The 22,360-nt window shown below is 36.5% G+C and overlaps 1 protein-coding gene and 9 non-coding genes across 12 annotated transcripts; all 10 read left to right on the forward strand.

The window, feature by feature from the left end:
* The first annotated feature begins 239 nt into the window (after positions 1–239).
* On the forward strand, positions 240–321 carry trnas-aga (transfer RNA serine (anticodon AGA)). Its single transcript has one exon. It is a non-coding gene; the product is annotated as a tRNA-Ser (tRNA).
* A 748-nt stretch (positions 322–1,069) lies between these two features.
* trnas-aga (transfer RNA serine (anticodon AGA)) lies at positions 1,070–1,151 on the forward strand. The gene has a single exon. It is a non-coding gene; the product is annotated as a tRNA-Ser (tRNA).
* A 470-nt stretch (positions 1,152–1,621) lies between these two features.
* On the forward strand, positions 1,622–1,703 carry trnas-aga (transfer RNA serine (anticodon AGA)). Its single transcript has one exon. It is a non-coding gene; the product is annotated as a tRNA-Ser (tRNA).
* Positions 1,704–2,450: 747 nt separating this feature from the next.
* Positions 2,451–2,532, forward strand: trnas-aga (transfer RNA serine (anticodon AGA)). The gene has a single exon. It is a non-coding gene; the product is annotated as a tRNA-Ser (tRNA).
* A 780-nt stretch (positions 2,533–3,312) lies between these two features.
* On the forward strand, positions 3,313–3,394 carry trnas-aga (transfer RNA serine (anticodon AGA)). Its single transcript has one exon. It is a non-coding gene; the product is annotated as a tRNA-Ser (tRNA).
* A 1,062-nt stretch (positions 3,395–4,456) lies between these two features.
* On the forward strand, positions 4,457–4,538 carry trnas-aga (transfer RNA serine (anticodon AGA)). Its single transcript has one exon. It is a non-coding gene; the product is annotated as a tRNA-Ser (tRNA).
* A 444-nt stretch (positions 4,539–4,982) lies between these two features.
* On the forward strand, positions 4,983–5,064 carry trnas-aga (transfer RNA serine (anticodon AGA)). Its single transcript has one exon. It is a non-coding gene; the product is annotated as a tRNA-Ser (tRNA).
* A 1,055-nt stretch (positions 5,065–6,119) lies between these two features.
* On the forward strand, positions 6,120–6,201 carry trnas-aga (transfer RNA serine (anticodon AGA)). Its single transcript has one exon. It is a non-coding gene; the product is annotated as a tRNA-Ser (tRNA).
* A 780-nt stretch (positions 6,202–6,981) lies between these two features.
* Positions 6,982–7,063, forward strand: trnas-aga (transfer RNA serine (anticodon AGA)). The gene has a single exon. It is a non-coding gene; the product is annotated as a tRNA-Ser (tRNA).
* Positions 7,064–10,481: 3,418 nt separating this feature from the next.
* Positions 10,482–22,135, forward strand: cfap418 (cilia and flagella associated protein 418). Of its 3 annotated transcripts, none has more exons than XM_062062632.1 (6): positions 10,482–10,686; positions 13,398–13,515; positions 13,617–13,681; positions 17,560–17,625; positions 17,697–17,795; positions 21,970–22,135. In XM_062062632.1, exons 1-6 carry the CDS (start codon positions 10,565–10,567, stop codon positions 22,133–22,135), a joined length of 636 nt encoding a protein of 211 aa, XP_061918616.1. In that variant the 5' UTR covers positions 10,482–10,564. The 3 variants fall into 3 exon arrangements, with proteins under 3 accessions (XP_061918616.1, XP_061918617.1, XP_061918618.1); XM_062062633.1 differs by having other exon boundaries at positions 17,700–17,795; XM_062062634.1 differs by having other exon boundaries at positions 10,482–10,671.
* Positions 22,136–22,360: the final 225 nt, after the last annotated feature.

The raw sequence follows: 22,360 nt of genomic DNA on the forward strand, positions 1-22,360 counted from the left end.
GGTGGAGATGAAGGAATGATTACATTACCGTCAGGCTAACCTCCATCAGGCTAACCTCCTCCGACCTCCGAGGACAAAGCTACGAACAATGGGAGACCGGGCTTTCTGCTCCGCCGCTCCCAGTCTGTGGACCGCTCTCCCTGACCACCTGAGGGCACCACAGACTGTGGATGCTTTTAAAAAGGCTTAAAAACCCTTCTTTAAAAAAAAAAAATGTTGTAATGGCAAACTAGATAGTAGTTGTCGTGGCCGAGTGTTTAAGGCGATGGACTAGAAATCCATTGGGGTCTCCCCGCGCAGGTTCGAATCCTGCCGACAACGTCTACTTTTTGTCTCTCCTTCTACATTGTCCCATTTCTACTTTAAACATATGTTCATTTTTTTTATAGCAATAAGTCAAGTTAATCAGGCGTTTAAAATAATACACCTGCCTTTTATCTTATAATAGAAGTTCCTTTCATTTTTTTCAAAATAAAAAGTTCGACTCGTTTCCAATGAAAATGCACTTTGTACTGAAAAGGTTACGACTAACGCAGTAAAGTAGGTCGAGATGAAGGAATTATTTCATTCCCTTCATGTCTTATCAGTTAAAATCGATAAAGCATTACTAAAATTTCCTAGTCAATAATATCCACATTTATTTTGAAGGTCACGGATTGGCATTTCCGTTTGAAATAGCATCGTCCCATTTCTACTTTACTCATATGTTCATTTTTTATAGCAATAAGTCAACTTAATCAGGCGTTTAAAGTAATACACTTACCTCTTATCTGACAATTGAAGTTCCTTTCAGTTTTTCAAAATAAAAAGTTCTGCCCGTTTCCAAAGTGAAAAGGTCACGACAAACGCAGTAAAGTAGGTCGAGATGAAGGAATGATTACATTCCCGTCGTGGCTAACCTCCGTCAGGCTAACCTCCTCCAACCTCCGAGGACAAAACTCCGCCGCTCCCAGCCTGTGGACCACTCTCCCTGACCACCTGAGGGCACCACAGACTGTGGATGCCTTTAAAAAGGCTTAAAAAAACCCTTCTTTAAAGAAAAAATGTTGTAATGGCAAGGTAGGTAGTAGTTGTCGTGGCCGAGTGGTTAAGGCGATGGACTAGAAATCCATTGGGGTCTCCCCGCGCAGGTTCGAATCCTGCCGACAACGTCTACTTTTTGTCTCTCCTTCTACATTGTCCCATTTTTGCTTTAAACATATGTTCATTTTTTTTTATAGTAATAAGTCAAATTAATCAGGCGTTTAAAATGATACACCTGCCTTTTATCTTATAATAGTAGAAGTTCACTTCATTTTTTCAAAATAAAAAGTTCTGCCCGTTTCTAATGAAAATGCACTTTGTGCTGAAAAGGTTACTACTAGACTAATGCAGTAAAGTAGGTCGAAATGAAGGAATGATTACATTCCCGTTGTGGCTAACCTCCGTCAGGCTAACCTCCTCCAACCTCCGAGGACAAAGCTACGAACAATGGGAGACCGGGCTTTCTGCTCCGCCGCTCCCAGTCTGTGGAACGCTCTCCCTGACCACCTGAGGGCACCATAGACTGTGGATGCTTTTAAAAAGGCTTAAAAACACTTCTTTAAAAAAAAAAAATGTTGTAATGGCAAACTAGGTAGTAGTTGTCGTGGCCGAGTGGTTAAGGCGATGGACTAGAAATCCATTGGGGTCTCCCCGCGCAGGTTCGAACCCTGCCGACAACGACCACTTTTTGTCTCTCCTTCTACATTGTCCCATTTCTACTTTAAAACATATGTTCATTTTTTATAGCAATAAGTCAAGTTAATCAGGCGTTTAAAATAATACACCTGCCTCTTATCTTATAATAGTAGAAGTTCCTTTCATTTTTTCAAAATAAAACGTTCTGCCCGTTTCCAATGAAAATGCACTTTGTGCTGAAAAGGTTACGACAAACGCAGTAAAGTAGGTCGAGATGAAGGAATGATTACATTCCCTTCATGTCTTGTCGTTTAAATCGATAAAGCATTACTAAAATGTCCTAGTCAATAATATCCACATTTATTTTGAAGGTCACGGATCTGCATTTCCGTTTGAAATAGCATCGACCCATTTCTACTTTACTCATATGTTCATTTTTTATACCAATAAGTCAACTTAATCAGGCGTTTAAAGTAATAAACTTACCTCTTATCTGACAATTGAAGGTTCCTTTTCATTGTTTCAAAATAAAAGGTTCTGCCAGTTTCCAAAGTGAAAAGGTCACGACGAAGGCAGTAAAGTAGGTTGAGATGAAGGAATGATTACATTCCCATCGTGGCTAACCGAGGACAAAGCTACGAACAATGGGAGACCGGGCTTTCTGCTACGCCGCTCCCAGTTTGTGGAACGCTCTCCCTGACCACCTGAGGGCACCACAGACTGTGGATGCTTTTAAAAAGGCTTAAAAACCCTTCTTTAAAAAAAATGTTGTAATGGCAAAGGAGACAGTAGTTGTCGTGGCCGAGTGGTTAAGGCGATGGACTAGAAATCCATTGGGGTCTCCCCGCGCAGGTTCGACTCCTGCCGACAACGACCACTTTTTGTCTCTCCTTCTACATTGTCCCATTTCTGCTTTAAACATATGTTCATTTTTTTTTATAGCAATAACTCAAGTTAATCAGGCGTTTAAAATAATACACCTGCCTCTTATCTTATAATAGTAGAAGTTCATTTCATTTTTTAAAAATAAAACGTTTTGCCCGTTTCCAATGAAAATGCACTTTGTGCTGAAAAGGTTACGACTAATGCAGTAAAGTAGGTCGAGATGAAGGAATTATTACATTCCTTTCATGTCTTGTCAGTTAAAATCGATAAAGCATTACTAAAATGTCCTAGTCAATAATATCCACATTTATTTTGAAGGTCACGGATTGGCATTTCCTTTTGAAATAGCATCGACCCATTTCTACTTTACTCATATGTTAATTTTTTATACCAATAAGTCGATTTAATCAGGCGTTTAAAGTAATACACTTACCTCTTATCTGAAGATTGAAGTTCCTTTTCATTGTTTCAAAATAAAAGGTTCTGCCCGTTTCCAAAGTGAAAAGGTCACGACTAACGCAGTAAAGTAAGTCGAGATGAAGGAATGATTACATTCCCGTCGTGGCTAACCTCCGTCAGGCTAACCTCCTCCAACCTCCGAGGACAAAGCTACGAACAATGAGAGACCGGGCTTTCTGCTCCGCACCTCCCAGTCTGTGGAACGCTCTCCCTGACCACCTGAGGGCACCACAGACTGTGGATGCTTTTAAAAAGGCGTAAAAACCCTTCTTTAAAAAAAAAAATGTTGTAATGGCAAATTAGAGAGTAGTTGTCGTGGCCGAGTGGTTAAGGCGATGGACTAGAAATCCATTGGGGTCTCCCCGCGCAGGTTCGAATCCTGCCGACAACGACCACTTTTTGTCTCTCCTTCTACATTGTCCCATTTCTGCTTTAAACATATGTTCATTTTTTTTATAGCAATAAGTCAAGTTGATCAGGCATTTAAAATAATACACCTGCCTCTTATCTTATGATAGTAGAAGTTCCTTTCTTTTTTTCAAAATAAAAATTTCTGCCCGTTTCCAATGAAAGTGCACTTTGTGCTGAAAAGGTTACGACAAACGCAGTAAAGTAGGTCGAGATGAAGGAATGATTACATTCCCTTCATGTCTTGTCGGTAATATCCACATTTATTTTGAAGGTCACAGATTTGCATTTCCGTTTGAAATAGCATCGTCTCATTTGTACTTTACTCATATGTTCATTTTTTTATTCATAGCAATAAGTAAACTTATTTAGGCGTTTTATAGTAATACACGTGTCTCTTATCTGACAATTGAAGTACCTTTAATTTTTTCAAAATAAAAAGTTCTGCCCGTTTCCAAAGTGAAAAGGTTACGACTAACGCAGTAAAGTAGGCCGAGATGAAGGAATGATTACATCCCCTTCATGTCTTGTCAGTTAAAATGGATAAAGCATTACTAAAATGTCCTAGTCAATAATATCCACATTTATTTTGAAGGTCACGGATTGGCATTTCCGTTTGAAATAGCATCGTCCCATTTCTACTTTACTCATATGTTCATTTTTTATAGCAATAAGTCAACTTAATCAGGCGTTTAAAGTAATACACTTACCTCTTATCTGAAGATTGAAGTTCCTTTTCATTGTTTCAAAATAAAAGGTTCTGCCCGTTTCCAAAGTGAAAATGTCACGACTAACGCAGTAAAGTAGGTCGAGATGAAGGAATGATTACATTCCCGTCGTGGCTAACCTCCGTCAGGCTAACCTCCTCCAACCTCTGAGGACAAAGCTACGAACAATGGGAGACCGGGCTTTCTGCTCCGCCGCTCCCAGTCTGTGGAACGCTCTCCCTGACCACCTGAGGGCACCACAGACTGTGGATGCTTTTAAAAAGGCTTAAAAACCCTTCTTTAAAAAAAAAAATGTTGTAATGGCAAACTAGATAGTAGTTGTCGTGGCCGAGTGGTTAAGGCGATGGACTAGAAATCCATTGGGGTCTCCCCGCGCAGGTTCGAATCCTGCCGACAACGACCGCTTTTTGTCTCCTTCTACATTGTCCCATTTCTACTTTAAACATATGTTCATTTTTTTATAGCAATAAGTCAAGTTAATCAGGCGTTTAAAATAATACACCTGCCTCTTATCTTATAATAGTAGAAGTTCCTTTCATTTTTTCAAAATAAAACGTTCTGCCTGTTTACAAAGTGAAAAGGTCACGACTAACGCAGTAAAGTAGGTGGAGATGAAGGAATGATTACCTTCCCGTCGTGGCTAACCTCCGTCAGGCTAACCTCCTCTGACCTCAGAGGACAAAGCTACGAACAATGGGAGACCGGGCTTTCTGCGCCGCCGCTCCCAGTCTGTGGAACACTCTCCCTGACCACCTGAGGGCACCACAGACTGTGGATGCTTTTAAAAAGGCGTAAAAACCCTTCTTTAAAAAAAATAATTTTGTAATGGCAAATTAGAGAGTAGTTGTTGTGGCCGAGTGGTTAAGGCGTTGGACTAGAAATCCATTGGGGTCTCCCTGCGCAGGTTCGAATCCTGCTGACAACGTCTACTTTTTGTCTCTCCTTCAGCATTGTCCCATTTCTGCTTTAAACATATGTTCTTTTTTTTATAGCAATAAGTCAAGTTAATCAGGCGTTTAAAATAATACACCTGCCTCTTATCTTATAATAAAAGTTCCTTTCATTTTTTCAAAATAAAAAGTTCTGCCCGTTTCCAATGAAAATGCACTTTGTGCTGAAAAGGTTACGACAAACGCAGTAAAGGAGGTCGAGATGAAGGAATTATTACATTCCCTTCATGTCTTGTCAGTAATATCCACATTTATTTTGAAGGTCACGGATTGGCATTTCCGTTTGAAATAGCATCGTCCCATTTGTACTTTACTCATATGTTCATTTTTTTTTATAGCAATAAGTAAACTTAACTAGGCGTTTTATATTAATACACTTGTCTTTTATCTGACAATTGAAGTTCCTTTAATTTTTTCAAAATAAAAAGTTCTGCCCGTTTCCAAAGTGAAAAGGTCACGACTAACGCAGTAAAGTAGGTCGAGATGAAGGAATGATTACATTCCCTTCATGTCTTGTCAGTTAAAATCGATTAAGCATTACTAAAATGTCCTAGTCAATAATATCCACATTTATTTTGAAGGTCACAAATCTGCATTTCCGTTTGAAATAGCATCGTCCCATTTCTACTTTACTCAAATGTTAATTTTTTTTATAGCAATAAGTACATTTAATCAGGCGTTTAAAGTAATACACTTACCTCTTATCTGAAAATTGAAGTTCCTTTCAGTTTTTCAAAATGAAAAGTTCTGCCCGTTTCCAAAGTGAAAAGGTCACGACTAACGCAGTAAAGTAGGTCGAGATGAAGGAATGATTACATTCCTGTCAGGCTAACCTCCATCAGGCTAACCTCCTCCAACATCCGAGGACAAAGTTACAAACGATGAGAGACCGGGCTTTCTGCTCCGCCCCTCCCAGTCTGTGGAACGCTCTCCCTGACCACCTGAGGGCACCACAGACTGTGGATGCTTTCAAAAAGGCTTAAAAACCCTTCTTTAAAAAAAAATTGTTGTAATGGCAGACTAGACAGTAGTTGTCGTGGCCGAGTGGTTAAGGCGATGGACTAGAAATCCATTGGGGTCTCCCCGCGCAGGTTCGAATCCTGCCGACAACGACCACTTTTTGTCTCTCCTTCTACATTGTCCCATTTCTACTTTAAACATATGTTCATTTTTTTTTTATAGCAATAAGTCAAGTTAATCAGACGTTTAAAATAATACACCTGCCTCTTATCATGTAATAGTAGAAGTTCCTTTCATTTTTTCAAAATAAAATGTTCTGCCCGTTTCCAATGAAAATGCACTTTGTGCTGAAAAGGTTACGACTAACGCAGTAAAGGAGGCCGAGATGAAGGAATGATTACATTCCCTTCATGTCTTATCAGTTAAAATCGATAAAGCATTACTAAAATGTCCTAGTCAATAATATCCACATTTATTTTGAAGGTCACGGATTGGCATTTCCGTTTGAAATAGCATCGTCCCATTTCTACTTTACTCATATGTTAATTTTTTATAGCAATAAGTCAACTTAATCAGGCGTTTAAAGTAATACACTTACCTCTTATCTGAAGATTGAAGTTCCTTTTCATTGTTTCAAAATAAAAGGTTCTGCCCGTTTCCAAAGTGAAAAGGTCACGACAAATGCAGTAAAGTAAGTCGAGATGAAGGAATGATTACATTCCCGTCGTGGCTAACATCCGTCAGGCTAACCTCCTCCAACCTCCGAGGACAAAGTTACAAACGATGGGAGACCGGGCTTTCTGCTCCGCCGCTCCCAGTCTGTGGACCACTCTCCCTGACCACCTGAGGGTACCACAGACTGTGGATGCTTTTAAAAAGGCTTAAAAACCCTTCTTTCAAAAAAAAATGTTGTAATGGCAACCAAGATAGTAGTTGTTGTGGCCGAGTGGTTAAGGCGATGGACTAGAAATCCATTGGGGTCTCCCCGCGCAGGTTCGAATCCTGCCGACAACGACCACTTTTTGTCTCTCCTTCTACATTGTCCCATTCCTGCTTTAAACATATGTTAATTTTTTTTTATAGCAATAACTCAAGTTAATCAGGCGTTTAAAATAATACACCTGCCTCTTATCTTATAATAGTAGAAGTACATTTCATTTTTTTTAAATAAAACGTTCTGCCCGTTTCCAATGAAAATGCACTTTGTGCTGAAAAGGTTACAACTAATGCAGTAAAGTAGGTCGAGATGAAGGAATTATTACATTCCTTTCATGTCTTGTCAGTTAAAATCGATAAAGCATTACTAAAATGTCCTAGTCAATAATATCCACATTTATTTTGAAGGTCACGGATTGGCATTTCCTTTTGAAATAGCATCGACCCATTTCTACTTTACTCATATGTTAATTTTTTATACCAATAAGTCGATTTAATCAGGCGTTTAAAGTAATACACTTACCTCTTATCTGAAGATTAAAGTTCCTTTTCATTGTTTCAAAATAAAAGGTTCTGCCAGTTTCCAAAGTGAAAAGGTCACGACTAATGCAGTAAAGTAGGTCGAGATGAAGGAATGATTACATTCCCGTCGTGGCTAACCTCCGTCAGGCTAACCTCCTCCAACCTCCGAGGACAAAGCTACGAACAATGAGAGACCGGGCTTTCTGCTCCGCCGCTCCCAGTCTGTGGAATGCTCTCCCTGACCACCTGAGGGCACCACAGACTGTGGATGCTTTTAAAAAGGCTTATAAACCCTACTTAAAATTTCAAAAAAATGTTGTAATGGCAAACTAGATAGTAGTTGTCGTGGCCGAGTGGTTAAGGCGATGGACTAGAAATCCATTGGGGTCTCCCCGCGCATGTTCGAATCCTCCCGACAGCGACCACTTTTTGTCTCTCCTTCAACATTGTCCCATTTCTACTTTAAACATATGTTCATTTTTTTATAGCAATAAGTCAAGTTAATCAGGCGTTTAAAGTAATACACCTGCCTCTTATCTTATAATAATAGAAGTTCTAATAATAAAAAGTTCTGCCCGTTTCCAATGAAAATGCACAGGCCGAGATGAAGGAATGATTACAACCTCCGTCAGACTAACCTCCGAGGACAAAACTACAAACAACGGGAGACCGGGCTTTCTCCTTGCCGCTCCCAGTCTGTGGAACGCTCTCCCTGACCACCTGAGGGCACCTCAGACTGTGGATGCTTTTAAAAAAGGCTTAAAAACCCTTCTTTTTAGAAAAAAAGCATTTTTTAAAATTTATTCATGCGTGCTAGTTCTGGCTATTAAGCTGTTGTAGTTTTTATTTTTTTTAATTTTTATTATCTTTTTATTAATTTATTTTTTAATACACTGTAGCACTTTGAGATTGCGCGCTCAATGTAAAGTGATTTTTACAAATACAATCTATTATTATTATTATTGTAACCTATTTTTATCGGCTTTCCTCTTTGTGATGTTAAGTTCCTGCTATACACAGTTATACAGCAGTGGTTCTCAACCTTTTTTCAGTGATGTACCCCCCTGTGAACATTTTTTAAATTCAAGTACCCCCTAATCAGAGCAAAGCATTTTTGGTTGAAAAAAAGAGATAAAGAAGTAAAATACAGCACTATGTTATCAGTTTCTGATTCATTAAATTGTATAACAGTGCAAAATATTGCTCATTTGTAGTGGTCTTTCTTGAACGATTTGGAAAAAAAGATATAAAAATAACTAAAAACTTGTTGAAAAATAAACAAGTGGTTCAATTATAAATAAAGATTTCTACACATAGAAGTAATCATCAACTTAAAGTGCCCTCTTTGGGGATTGTAATAGAGATCCATCTGGATTCATGAACTTCATTCTAAATGTTTCTTCACAAAAAAAAAAACTTTAACATATAAATATTAAATATTTATGGAACATGTCCACAAAAAATCTAGCTGTCAACACTGAATATTGCATTGTTGCATTTCTTTTCACAGTTCTTTTTGACAGACATTTTAGTGAGGGTCAAACCATCATGGCATGGGGGAAACTCTGGGTTTATGGTAATGAATGGAATAGCCTACTTGATTTGATGTTCAATTTATGAACTTACATTTATATTTTCTTGAAGTATTATTCAATAAATATATTTATAAAGGATTTTTGAATTGTTGCTATTTTTAGAATATTTAAAAAAAATCTCACGTACCCCTTGGCATACCTTCAAGTACCCCCAGGGGTACGCGTATCCCCATTTGAGAACCACTGTTATACAGTATATGTCTTGAGCTCTTATTTTGAAGGCGCTAAGAGCGGAAGTGATAACACGTTGTAGTGGAGCGAAGGTTTTGGAAAGAAAGAAAATAAAGTGGTCCTCGTGTAAAACTGTAGCCTCCGTGTTTGTTATTTTGTAGTTTTATACAGTATAGGCGACATTTATAAACCCTCGGTTACATTATTATTATTATTATTATTATTATTGTTATGTCTTGTCAGTTTAAATTAGAGATGTCCGATAATATCGGCCTGCCGATATTATCGGCCGATAAATGCTTTAAAATGTAATATCGGAAATTATCGGTATCGTTTTTTTAATTATCGGTATCGTTTTTTAAATTATTTATTTTTATTTATTTATTAAATCAACATAAAAAACACAAGATACACTTACAATTAGTGCACCAACCCAAAAAACCTCCCTCCCCCATTTACACTCATTCACACAAAAGGGTTGTTTCTTTCTGTTATTAATATTCTGGTTCCTACATTATATATCAATATATATCAATACAGTCTGCAAGGGATACAGTCCGTAAGCACACATGATTGTGCGTGCTGCTGGTCCACTAATAGTACTAACCTTTAACAGTTCATTTTACTCATTTTCTATGTAACTGTTTTTATATTGTTTTACTTTCTTTTTTATTCAAGAAAATGTTTAAGTTATTTATTATTTTATTTAATACATTTTTTTCAAAGGACTTTATCTTTACCATACCTGGTTGTCCAAATTAGGCATAATAATGAATTAATTCCACGACTGTATATATCGGTATCGGTTGATATCGGTATCGGTAATTAAGAGTTGGACAATATCGGAATATCGGATATTGGCAAAAAGCCATTATCGGACATCCCTATTAAAAACCCTTCTTTTTAAAAAAAAAAAAAAAAAAAAAGCCTTTTTTTTTAGATTTGTGCGTGCTAGTTCTGGCTATTTGGCTGTTCTACTTTTTATTTTTATTTATTTTTATTATCTTTTGGTTTATTTATTTTTTAATACACTGTAGCACTTTGAGGTTGTTTGCTCAATGTAAAGTGCTTTTTACAAATGCAATCCATTATTATTATTATTATTATTATGTCTTGTCAGTTTAAATCGATAAAGCATTACTAAAATGTCCCGAGTCTATAATAGCCACATTTATTTTGAAGGTCCCGGATTCGCATTTCCGTTTGAAATAAGCGTTCCTTAGCAACGACAACTGTTGTAATGGCGGCCTAGTCAAAGCTAACAGACATCTATCAGGCGGAATACTCCGCCATGGACGGCGACGACCTCGACGACTTGTTGGACGAAGTGGAAAAAAAGTTTTGCCGCAACGTTTCCGTCACAGTCGACAGACCTGTGAGCTCCGAAAAGGATAGAAAGTGCGAGCAGGACAAGTTGGGTAAACTAAGCTAACGTGGCTAGCTGTGTTGATATCTCATGACGTCATCAACACTACGTTTGTCTGTCATGTAATTCAGTGTTTTTCAACCTTTTTCTGAGCCAAGGCACATTTTTTTCATTGAAAAAATGTGGAGGCACACCACCAGCAGAAAACGAACAATGAAACAGCCGATATTGACAGTAAAAAGTCGTTCTCGCAATTGTTGGATATTAATTCAAGCCATAACAAACTATGCATGACTATAGCTCTTGTCTCAAAGTAGGTGAAAATTTGCCAATGATACTCGAACTTGCTTTATAAATAATATATTTATTTAAATAAAGCATTTTTTCTCCTCTGTTGACAGCAGTGTTGGCGCTAGGAATTTTCAAAATGGGGTCCCAGGGACCCCATCAAGTCATAAAAATGGGGTCCCACAGTACATTTTTGGGGTCCCACTTATTTGTAAGCGTTTTGAAAACAAATGATAAATGTATGCATTATCCTGTTATGTCTCACATTCTATATTGTGTTTTGGAAAAAGGTTGTCATAAACGTTACTTAATTCATTAAAAAAGATAATAAAAAAGAAAACAAATGTGTATACATATGTAAATGTATTCAGTTATAAACATTCATTCACTTTCTTCTTTCCTTCATGGATCTAAACTTTACCGCTGCTAATAGTTTCTTCTATGGTTTTATTGAATAAGTTGTAGGTGTATTTATTTCAGTATAAAAGTGTAAAAAGTGTTTTGCTTGGGTCATGAAATGATGATAATGGTGTGCCAGGGCATACATACATTTTATATTTAACGCTTAAATCTCTGGAGTCTACATCAACTTCACATCTATCCCTCATTTCCAAATGTTTTAGTTTTTTCATGTTGTTTTTTTGTTTGTTTGTTTGTTTGTTTTCCCCCCTTTTTTGTCAAACAAAACTATGTTTTTTATGGCAAACACACAAAATATGCAAAATCTTCCACCCAAAATATTTTTCAAAGTGGAATATTTGATGTGAAGTCATCGGAACCTTTGATAGGTCAATAATTCATAATAACATTGATTTTGATTCAATATTATGTTTTGAGCAATGACCGTTTGAGAGGAAAAAAAACAGCTTTGTTTTATTAGTCAACATTGCAACTTTTTCTAAATTCCATTTCACATTTAAGCTTTTTTATTTCACTTTTGTTATGTTTTTGTTTATTTGAATAGTATTTTTAGAATGTGCCGTGGTCCTTTAAAACATTAGCTGTGGGCCACAAATGGTAAAAAAAAAAGAAAATCTGCGTCCTTTCTGATTTCAATGCGTTAAAAAGACACAAAAAGTGTGTTAACGCCAACACTTCTTGACAGTATAACAAAATAAGTCACACTTATATTCTGTAACATTCACAGTTTTTGAAAAAAGTGCAGAGGTAGAAATATTTAAAATAACCTCTTGTATATAATCTAAACATAAATAATGCCTCAAAACCAGTTAATTAAATTTAAACAAAAAACAGCAGACGAGCTCCCGCCCTGCACAGCTGTTTTGTGCTTTGTAGTGTCCGTATGGGCTTGTAGATCTTTATTTGCCACAGATATACTGCAGTGTTTCCCATAAACTGCCAAGATACCTGTGGCGGTGGGGGCGTGGCTATGGGCGTGGTCACCATGACATCATCGAGGAGTTTGCATAATTTACTACAATGATTTGATTTTCTCTAAAAAGGCTACAAAAAATTATACTTACTAATTAATAATAACAGTTGTGTTTTAAACGTCCATCCATCCATCCATCCATCCATCCATTTTACAATATAATTACAACACTTTATGTACATATTTATATACAGATTTGAACAATAAGTTATTCACTGAAATATATTTATTAATTGTGGTTCTTACAAAAAATATATCTTATAAAATATAAAAGCTAAAATGTCTCAAAGCTCTGCCCCTTTAATTAGTGCATACTAAATAATTTAACTTTAGCCTACTACTACCACCATATTATTTACCAGCAACATAAAGTGAAACAGAGGCAGAGGTGTCCTGCCACAGTCAGTAACAAATAAACAGAAAACAGTAGTGGTGGTAGATAGACACGGAGCTTCATCAAACATCTGATCCACTGAACAAAGAGCTCCAAAAATTTTGAACTTTAGACTGCCATCAGTTTTACTCCCTACACTTAACCATGTGTTTCCTACTGCCTGCAGACTTTGCACCCTTTTGTTATATACACATGTTGTGTTTCTAATATAAATACATTTAATAAAGTCAAATACAAATAAGGCAACAAGAGAAGTATCCTACACTTCTCTTTTGTAAAGTAAATCTGAACAGCCGATATGGGCATCTACATCAACTATATGATTTGCCTACAAAGCAATTAGCTACCTGCTGACACCTACTGATATGGAAGAGTATTACACGGTTACTCTGCCGATCTCTAGACAGCACAGACACTCAACAACGGCACATTTGTGGATTATAATTGCTGGTTTGCAAAAAATATTTTTAACCCAATTAGGTGAAATTACATAATCTCCCACGGTACACCAGTGTGCCGCGGCACAGTGGTTGAAAAACACTGTGCTAGCTAATGATATCTCCTGACATTAATGACACTATGTTTGTCTGTCATGTAATAAATAACATATTTGTTCATGTCAAAAACCTCGTGTCACATACATATTTGTACATGTCAAAAAAACGTCTTCTTTTTGCCTGCAGACATGGCACAAACAAGGAGAGCACACATGGCGAGCAGACAGGCAACATCACTGAGGACATTGACGCTCTCCTGGAAGAATTAAAGGAGGAAGACCACGGAGATTCCCCTTTAAAAAGGGTGAATTGTTAAAAAAAAAAATGTTTATACATATAACAATTTGATGACATAGCTGATGGCTACTTTTGACACTTTTGTAATCTTTCATCTGTTCATTCCAGATTGAGCAGCTTCCTAAAGCACGTCGAGCAGAGCAGATGCCACCTTGTCAATTCGGAGGGAGAAAGTGAGCTCTCTAAGGCCGCCCCGTTTTTCACTAAGCCGGATAAGGTTATCCAGGGTGAATCCCACCTACACTGCAAAAAGTCAGTGTTCAAACACAAGAAAAAAAATTACAAAAATGAGGGCTATTTTATTTGAACTAGGCAAAATTATCTGCCAATAGAACAAGAAAATTTGGCTTGTCAAGACTTTCCAAAACAAGTAAAATTAGCTAACTTCAATGAACACCAAAAATACCTTAAAATAAGTATATTCTCACTAATAACAAGTGCACTTTTCTTGGTAGAAAAAAAAAAAAGAGACCTTTTTGCTCAATATGTTGAAAAATATTCTTAAATTAAGTAAATGCTAGTGCCATTATCTTGACATAATGATATGCGCTTGGCATTACATTTCTTGAAACCAGCAAACTTATACTAAAAACTAGGGATGTCCGACAATGGCTTTTTGCCGATATCCGATATTCCGATATTGACCAAACCCTTAATTACTGATACCGATATCAACCGATACCGATATATAGAGTCGTGGAATTAACACATTATAATGCCTAATTTGGACAACCAGGTATGGTGAAGATAAGGTCCTTTTTAAAAAAAAAAAAATAAGATAAATAAATTAAAAATATTTTCTTGAATAAAAAAGAAAGTAAAACAATATAAAAACAGTTACATAGAAACTAATAAATAATGAAAATTAGTAAAATTAACTGTTAAAGGTTAGTACTATTAGTGGGCCAGCAACACACACAATCATGTGTGCTTATGGACTGTATCCCTTGCAGACTGTATTGATATATATTGATATATAATGTAGGAACCAGAATATTAATAACAGAAAGAAACAACCCTTTTGTGTGAATGAGTGTAAATGGGGGAGGGAGGTTTTTTGGGTTGGTGCACTAATTGTAAGTGTATCTTGTGTTTTTTATGTTGATTTAATAAAAAAAAAAAAAAAAAACCCGATACCAATAATAAAAAAACCCGATACCGATAATTCCCGATATTACATTTTAAAGCATTTATCGGCCGATAATATTGGCAGACCGATATTATCGGACATTTCATTCATTTCATTGAAAATAAAACGGCAAAGTCCATTTGGCTGTCATCCGTTTTAATTATGAGACAAAATTGTGTCAGTCATCTTTTTTTTTTTCACGCTTGAAATAAGAAATTATTACTTTAAAAAAGCAGTTTTATACTTGTGAGTGTTGATGACACAGCTTTGCAACAGTTGATATTCTAGTTTCAAGCATGTTTTACTCAATATAGGTAATCAAATCTCAGCAACAAGCTGTAATATCTTACTGAGATCATTTAGGACCAAAACCCTTAAAACAAGTAAAACACTCTAACATAAAATCTGCTTAGTGAGAAGAATTATCTTATTAGACAGAAAATAAGCAAATATCACCCTTATTTGAGATATTTAATCTAACTTAGATTTCAGTTTTTACAGTGTAAAATGTCGTAAGGGGGGACCCTGACACACACAAAAAAAAAACCGGACTTGCTTGGTGCTGTAGTTGTAGGAGATGTCTCGAAACGTCATCAGGAGTCCCGATAAAACCCGAAAATGGCAGAAAATGCATATTTTTGGAAAACTTTTTTTCGCTAAAATGTCGTAAGGGGGGACCCTTACACAAAAATTATAAAAATCGGAATTGCTTCAGCAGCACAATACTGGTCCTGTAGTTGTAGGAGATGTCTCGAAACGTCATCTGGAGTCTCGATAAAACCCGAAAATGGCAGAAAATGTATATTTTTGGAAAACTTTTTTCCGCTAAAATGTTGTAAGGGGGGACCCTTACACAAAAATAAAAATAAAACGGATTTGCTTCAGCAGCACAATACTGGTGCTGTAGTTGTAGGAGATGTCTCGAAACCTCATCAGGAGTCCCAATGAAACGCGAAAATGGCAAAAAATGCATATTTTTGGAAACTTTTTTGCGCTAAAATGTCGTAAGGGGGGACCCTTACACAAAAATAAAAAGAAAACGGACTTGCTTCAGCAGCACAATACTGGTCCTGTAGTTGTAGGAGATGTCTCGAAACGTCATCAGGAGTCCCGATAAAACCCGAAAATGGCAGAAAATGCATATTTTTGGAAAACTTTTTTTTCGCTAAAATGACGTAAGGGGGGACCCTTACACAAAAAATTTTAAAAACGGACTCGCTTCAGCAGCACAATACTGGTCCTGTAGTTGTAGGAGATGTCTCGAAACGTCATCAGGAGTCCAGATAAAACCCGAAAATGGCAGAAAATGCATATTTTTGGAAAACTTTTTTTCGCTAAAATTTCGTAAGGGGGGACCCTTACACAAAAATTTAAAAAAAATGGACTTGCTTCAGCAGGACAATACTGGTCCTGTAGTTGTAGGAGATGTCTGGAAACGTCATCAGGAGTCCCGATAAAACCCGAAAATGGCAGAAAATGCATATTTTTGGAAAACTTTTTTTTTCGCTAAAATGACGTAAGGGGGGACCCTTACACAAAATTTTTTAAAAACGGACTTGCTTCAGCAGCACAATACTGGTGCTGTAGTTGTAGGAGATGTCTCGAAACGTCATCAGGAGTCCAGATAAAACCCGAAAATGGCAGAAAATGCATATTTTTGGAAAACTTTTTTTCGCTAAAATTTCGTAAGGGGGGACCCTTACACAAAAATATAAAAAAAACGGACTTGCTTCAGCAGCACAATACTGGTGCTGTAGTTGTAGTAGATGTCTCGAAACGTCATCAGGAGTCCCGATAAAACCCGAAAATGGCAAAAAATGCATATTTCTGGAAAAAAAATTCCGCTAAAATGTCGTAAGGGGTGACCCTTACACAAAAGTTAAAAAAACGGACTTGCTTCAGCAGCATAATACTGGTGCTGTAGTTGTAGTAGATGTCTCGAAACGTCATCAGGAGTCCCGATAAAACCCGAAAATGGCAAAAAATACATATTTCTGGAAAAAAAATTCCGCTAAAATGTCGTAAGGGGTGACCCTTACACAAAAGTTTAAAAAACGGACTTGCTTCAGCAGCACAATACTGGTCCTGTAGTTGTAGGAGATGTCTCGAAACGTCATCAGGAGTCCAGATAAAACCCGAAAATGGCAAAAAATGCATATTTCTGGAAAAAAAATTCCGCTAAAATGTCGTAAGGGGTGACCCTTACACAAAAGTTAAAAAAACGGACTTGCTTCAGCAGCACAATACTGGTGCTGTAGTTGTAGGAGATGTCTCGAAACGTCATCAGGAGTCCCGATAAAACCCGAAAATGGCAGAAAATGCATATTTTTGGAAAACTTTTTTTTTTCGCTAAAATGACGTAATGGGGGACCCTTACACAAACATTTTTAAAAACGGACTTGCTTCAGCAGCACAATACTGGTGCTGTAGTTGTAGGAGATGTCTCGAAACGTCATCAGGAGTCCCGATAAAACCCGAAAATGGCAGAAAATGCATATTTTTGGAAAACTTTTTTCCGCTAAAATGTCGTAAGGGGGGACCCTTACACAAAAATTCAAAAAAACGGAATTGCTTCAACAGCACAATAGTGGTCCTGTAGTTGTAGGAGATGTCTCGAAACGTCATCAGGAGTCCAGATAAAACCCGAAAATGGCAGCAATGCATATTTTTGGAAAACTTTTTTTTGCTAAAATGTCGTAAGGGGGGACCCTTACACAAAAATTTAAAAAACCGGAATTGCTTCAGCAGCAAAAGATGTCTCAAAACCTCAGAGGAGGGGTACCTTAAACGATAGTTTAGTGTGGCTGAAACGGGGCTTAGGCTAAATAAGTGGTTATCCGGCTTAGTGTAGACATAGCCTAAATTATCCAGAATTATTAGACACTGCTCTCCATTATTCCTCCATGTCTTTCCTGCCGCCAGGTGCTGTCCCGTCTTCCTGGGAGGGAGCGCCATCCCTAACGGAGTGGGAACAGCCACATCCAAAAGGTGCCGGAAAATAAAACCACCTCTGTGAAGGTACATTTCGTGACCAACAGTGACCAATCGGTGTGTATCAGCAGGTCATGTGACCAACTGAGATGTACGTCCTGCGACTTCCGGGTGCTGACGTTTGACGACTGGGAGTGGGACCCGTCTTGTGATTACCTTTTCCTGCGGTGCGGACAAAAACACACTCAAATCATTTTTGGTCAAGCTCTAAATCGGGGGTGTCAAAGTCAAGGCCCGTGGGACTTGACTGAATTAATTATCTATGGACCCCAGGATGATATTTGATTAGTATATAAAGCCTTACAAAGCCTGCTCAGTGGCCTTGTGGTTAGTCGGTCGTGGGTTCAAATCCCGGCTGAGTCATACCAAAGACTATAAACATTGGACCCATTATCTCCCTGCTTGGCACTCAGCATGAAGGGTTGGAATTGAGGGTTAAATCACCAAAATGATTCCAGAGCGTGGCCACCGCCGCTGCTCACTGCTCCCCTAACCTCCCAGGGGGTGAACATGGGGATGGGTCAAACGCATAGGGTAATTTCACCACACCTAGCGTGTATGTGACTATTAGAACCGGCCCGCAGGCCACAGCCGCTTGCTGCTGTTTTGCACGCACCATCAGTGTTGGCGCTAGCAATTTTCATCATGTCATCTAGTTATAAAAATGGGGTCCCAAAGTACATTTTTGGGGTCCCACTTTTTTGTAAGCGTTTTGAAAACAAATGATAAATGTATGCATTATCCTTTTATATCTAATTTTCTATATTGTGTTTTGGAAAAAGGTTGTCATAAACGTTACTTAGTTCATAAAAATAAAAAAAAATACAAAATGTCATCAAGTCATAAAAATGGGGTCCCAAAGTAAATTTTTGGGGTCCCACTTTTTTGTAAGCGTTTTGAAAACAAATGATAAATGTATGCATTATCCTTTTATATCTATTTTTCTATATTGTGTTTTGGAAAAAGGTTGTCATAAACGTTACTTAGTTCATAAAAACAAAAAAATTACAAAATGTCATCAAGTCATAAAAATGGGGTCCCAAAGTACATTTTTGGGGTCCCACTTTTTTGTAAGCGTTTTGAAAACAAATGATAAATGTATGCATTATCCTTTTGTATCTAATTTTCTATATTGTGTTTTGGAAAAAGGTTGTCATAAACGTTACGTAGTTCATAAAAAAAATAAAAAAAATACAAAATGTCATCAAGTCATAAAAATGGGGTCCCAAAGTAAATTTTTGGGGTCCCACTTTTTTGTAAGCGTTTTGAAAACAAATGATAAATGTATGCATTATCCTTTTATATCTAATTTTCTATATTGTGTTTTGGAAAAAGGTTGTCATAAACGTTACTTAGTTCATAAAAATAAAAAAAATACAAAATGTCATCAAGTCATAAAAATGGGGTCCCAAAGTAAATTTTTGGGGTCCCACTTTTTTGTAAGCGTTTTGAAAACAAATGATAAATGTATGCATTATCCTTTTATATCTAATTTTCTATATTGTGTTTTGGAAAAAGGTTGTCATAAACGTTACTTAGTTCATAAAAAATTAAAAAAAATACAAAATGTCATCAAGTCATAAAAATGGGGTCCCAAAGTACATTTTTGGGGTCCCACTTTTTTGTAAGCGTTTTGAAAACAAATGATAAATGTATGCATTATCCTTTTATATCTAATTTTCTATATTGTGTTTTGGAAAAACGTTGTCATAAACGTTACTTAGTTAATAAAAAAATAAATAAAAAAAATGTCATCAAGTCATAAAAATGGGGTCCCAAAGTACATTTTTGGGGTCCCACTTTTTTGTAAGCGTTTTGAAAACAAATGATAAATGTATGCATTATCCTTTTATATCTAATTTTCTATATTGTGTTTTGGAAAAAGGTTGTCATAAACGTTACTTAGTTCATAAAAAAAAAAAATAAATACAAAATGTCATCAAGTCATAAAAATGGGGTCCCAAAGTACATTTTTGGGGTCCCACTTTTTTGTAAGCGTTTTGAAAACAAATGATAAATGTATGCATTATCCTTTTGTATCTAATTTTCTATATTGTGTTTTGGAAAAAGGTTGTCATAAACGTTACTTAGTTCATAAAAAAAAAATAAAAATACAAAATGTCATCAAGTCATAAAAATGGGGTCCCAAAGTAAATTTTTGGGGTCCCACTTTTTTGTAAGCGTTTTGAAAACAAATGATAAATGTATGCATTATCCTTTTATATCTAATTTTCTATATTGTGTTTTGGAAAAAGGTTGTCATAAACGTTACTTAGTTCATAAAAACAAAAAAATTACAAAATGTCATCAAGTCATAAAAATGGGGTCCAAAGTACATTTTTGAGGTCCCACTTTTTTGTAAGCGTTTTGAAAACAAATGATAAATGTATACATTATCCTTTTATATCTAATTTTCTATATTGTGTTTTGGAAAAAGGTTGTCATAAACGTTACTTAGTTCATAAAAAAAAATAAAAAAATGTCATCAAGTCATAAAAATGGGGTCCAAAAGTACATTTTTGGGGTCCCACTTTTTTGTAAGCGTTTTGAAAACAAATGATAAATGTATGCATTATCCTTTTATATCTAATTTTCTATATTGTGTTTTGGAAAAAGGTTGTCATAAACGTTACTTAGTTCATAAAAAAAAAAAAAAATACAAAATGTCATCAAGTCATAAAAATGGGGTCCCAAAGTACATTTTTGGGGTCCCACTTTTTTGTAAGCGTTTTGAAAACAAATGATAAATGTATGCATTATCCTTTTATAGCTAATTTTCTATATTGTGTTTTGGAAAAAGGTTGTCATAAACATTACTTAGTTCATAAAAAAAACAAAAAAACAAAATGTCATCAAGTCATAAAAATGGGGTCCCAAAGTACATTTTTGGGGTCCCACTTTTTTGTAAGCGTTTTGAAAACAAATGATGGATGTATGCATTATCCTTTTATATCTAATTTTCTATATTGTGTTTTGGAAAAAGGTTGTCATAAACGTTACTTAGTTCATAAAAAATTTAAAAAAATACAAAATGTCATCAAGTCATAAAAATGGGGTCCCAAAGTACATTTTTGGGGTCCCACTTTTTTGTAAGCGTTTTGAAAACAAATGATAAATGTATGCATTATCCTTTTATATCTAATTTTCTATATTGTGTTTTGGAAAAAGGTTGTCATAAACGTTACTTAGTTAATAAAAAAAAAATTAAAAAAAATGTCATCAAGTCATAAAAATGGGGTCCCAAAATACATTTTTGGGGTCCCACTTTTTTGTAAGCGTTTTGAAAACAAATGATAAATGTATGCATTATCCTTTTATATCTAATTTTCTATATTGTGTTTTGGAAAAAGGTTGTCATAAACGTTACTTAGTTCATAAAAAAAAAAAAGATACAAAATGTCATCAAGTCATAAAAATGGGGTCCCAAAGTACATTTTTGGGGTCCCACTTTTTTGTAAGTGTTTTGAAAACAAATTATAAATGTATGCATTATCCTTTTATATCTAATTTTCTATATTGTGTTTTGGAAAAAGGTTGTCATAAACGTTACTTAGTTCATAAAAAAAAAAAAGATACAAAATGTCATCAAGTCATAAAAATGGGGTCCCAAAGTACATTTTTGGGGTCCCAATTTTTTGTAAGTGTTTTGAAAACAAATGATAAATGTATGCATTATCCTGTTATATCGCACTTTCTATTTTGTGTTTTGGAAAAAGGTTGTCATAAACGTTACTTACTTCATAAAAAAAATTATACAAAAGGGTGGCGCAGTTGGGAGAGTGGCCGTGCCAGCAACCTGAAGGTTCCTGGTTCGATCCCCACCTTCTACGAACCTCGTCACGTCCGTTGTGTCCTTGGGCAAGACACTTCACCCTTGCTCCTGATGGGTCGCGGTTAGGGCCTTGCATGGCAGCTCCCGCCATCATTGTGTGAATGGGTGAATGTGGAAATAGTGTCAAAGCGCTTTGAGTACCTTGAAGGTAGAAAAGCGCTATACAAGTATAACCCATTTATCATCTAAAAGAAAACAAATTTTTATGCATATGTAAATGTATTCAGTTATAAACATTCATTCACTTTCTTCTTTCCTTCATGGATCTAAACTTTCCCGCTGCCGATATTTTTGTCTATATTTTTATTGTAATATTTTCAGAATGTGTTTGTTCTATTTTTGGCCAAATTAAGACAAAGAAAACAATCTGAAGTTGTCTTTATTTTTTTTGTTTTAATGCCATGATTTTAATAGTCTGGCCCGCGTGTGCACAGATTTTCCTCAATGCAGCCCCTGAGCTAAAATGAGTTTTGACATCCCCTGCTCTAAATTGTGCCATCCGTGTGCAGGAACAACATGCCGGACCACGACAGGCTCCGAGCCAAATTGCGGAAGAGGAGCGGGGTCCGTGCGTACGCCTGCCAGTGCAGCTGGTTCTCCGCGTTCTCTCTGGACGCCACGGACGTCCTGCTGCAGCCTCAGCTCAGATGGGTGTGTGGCAAACACCTGGACTGAGCAAGCATCGCACGTTATAACCTGCCTTGGCTCAGGTGGAACAGACAATCAATTCACCAGGCATCTGTGAGCAGAATACCTATGTGTTATGTATTATCTGACATTAGTGTTGTTTGAAAAACACTGTTTGATTGCACTTTTTTAATCTTTTAAGATGACGACCCTGTATGAAAAGTACTGGTGCTCACAACTAAACATATCCAACACTGGTCAGTAGGCTTTGAG

This window comes from Entelurus aequoreus, linkage group LG11, assembly GCF_033978785.1.
Source record: "Entelurus aequoreus isolate RoL-2023_Sb linkage group LG11, RoL_Eaeq_v1.1, whole genome shotgun sequence".
In the NCBI taxonomy this organism is placed as follows: Eukaryota; Metazoa; Chordata; class Actinopteri; order Syngnathiformes; family Syngnathidae; genus Entelurus; species Entelurus aequoreus.

Bases quoted from the DNA above. Each gene is read 5' to 3' on its own strand.
- cfap418 (XM_062062632.1), top strand. From the start codon at position 10,565: ATGGACGGCGACGACCTCGACGACTTGTTGGACGAAGTGGAAAAAAAG. The intron at 10,687-13,397 runs GTTGGGTAAACT...TTTTGCCTGCAG, and splicing joins AGAAAGTGCGAGCAGGACAA to ACATGGCACAAACAAGGAGA. The intron at 17,626-17,696 runs GTGCCGGAAAAT...GGTGTGTATCAG, and splicing joins GGAACAGCCACATCCAAAAG to CAGGTCATGTGACCAACTGA.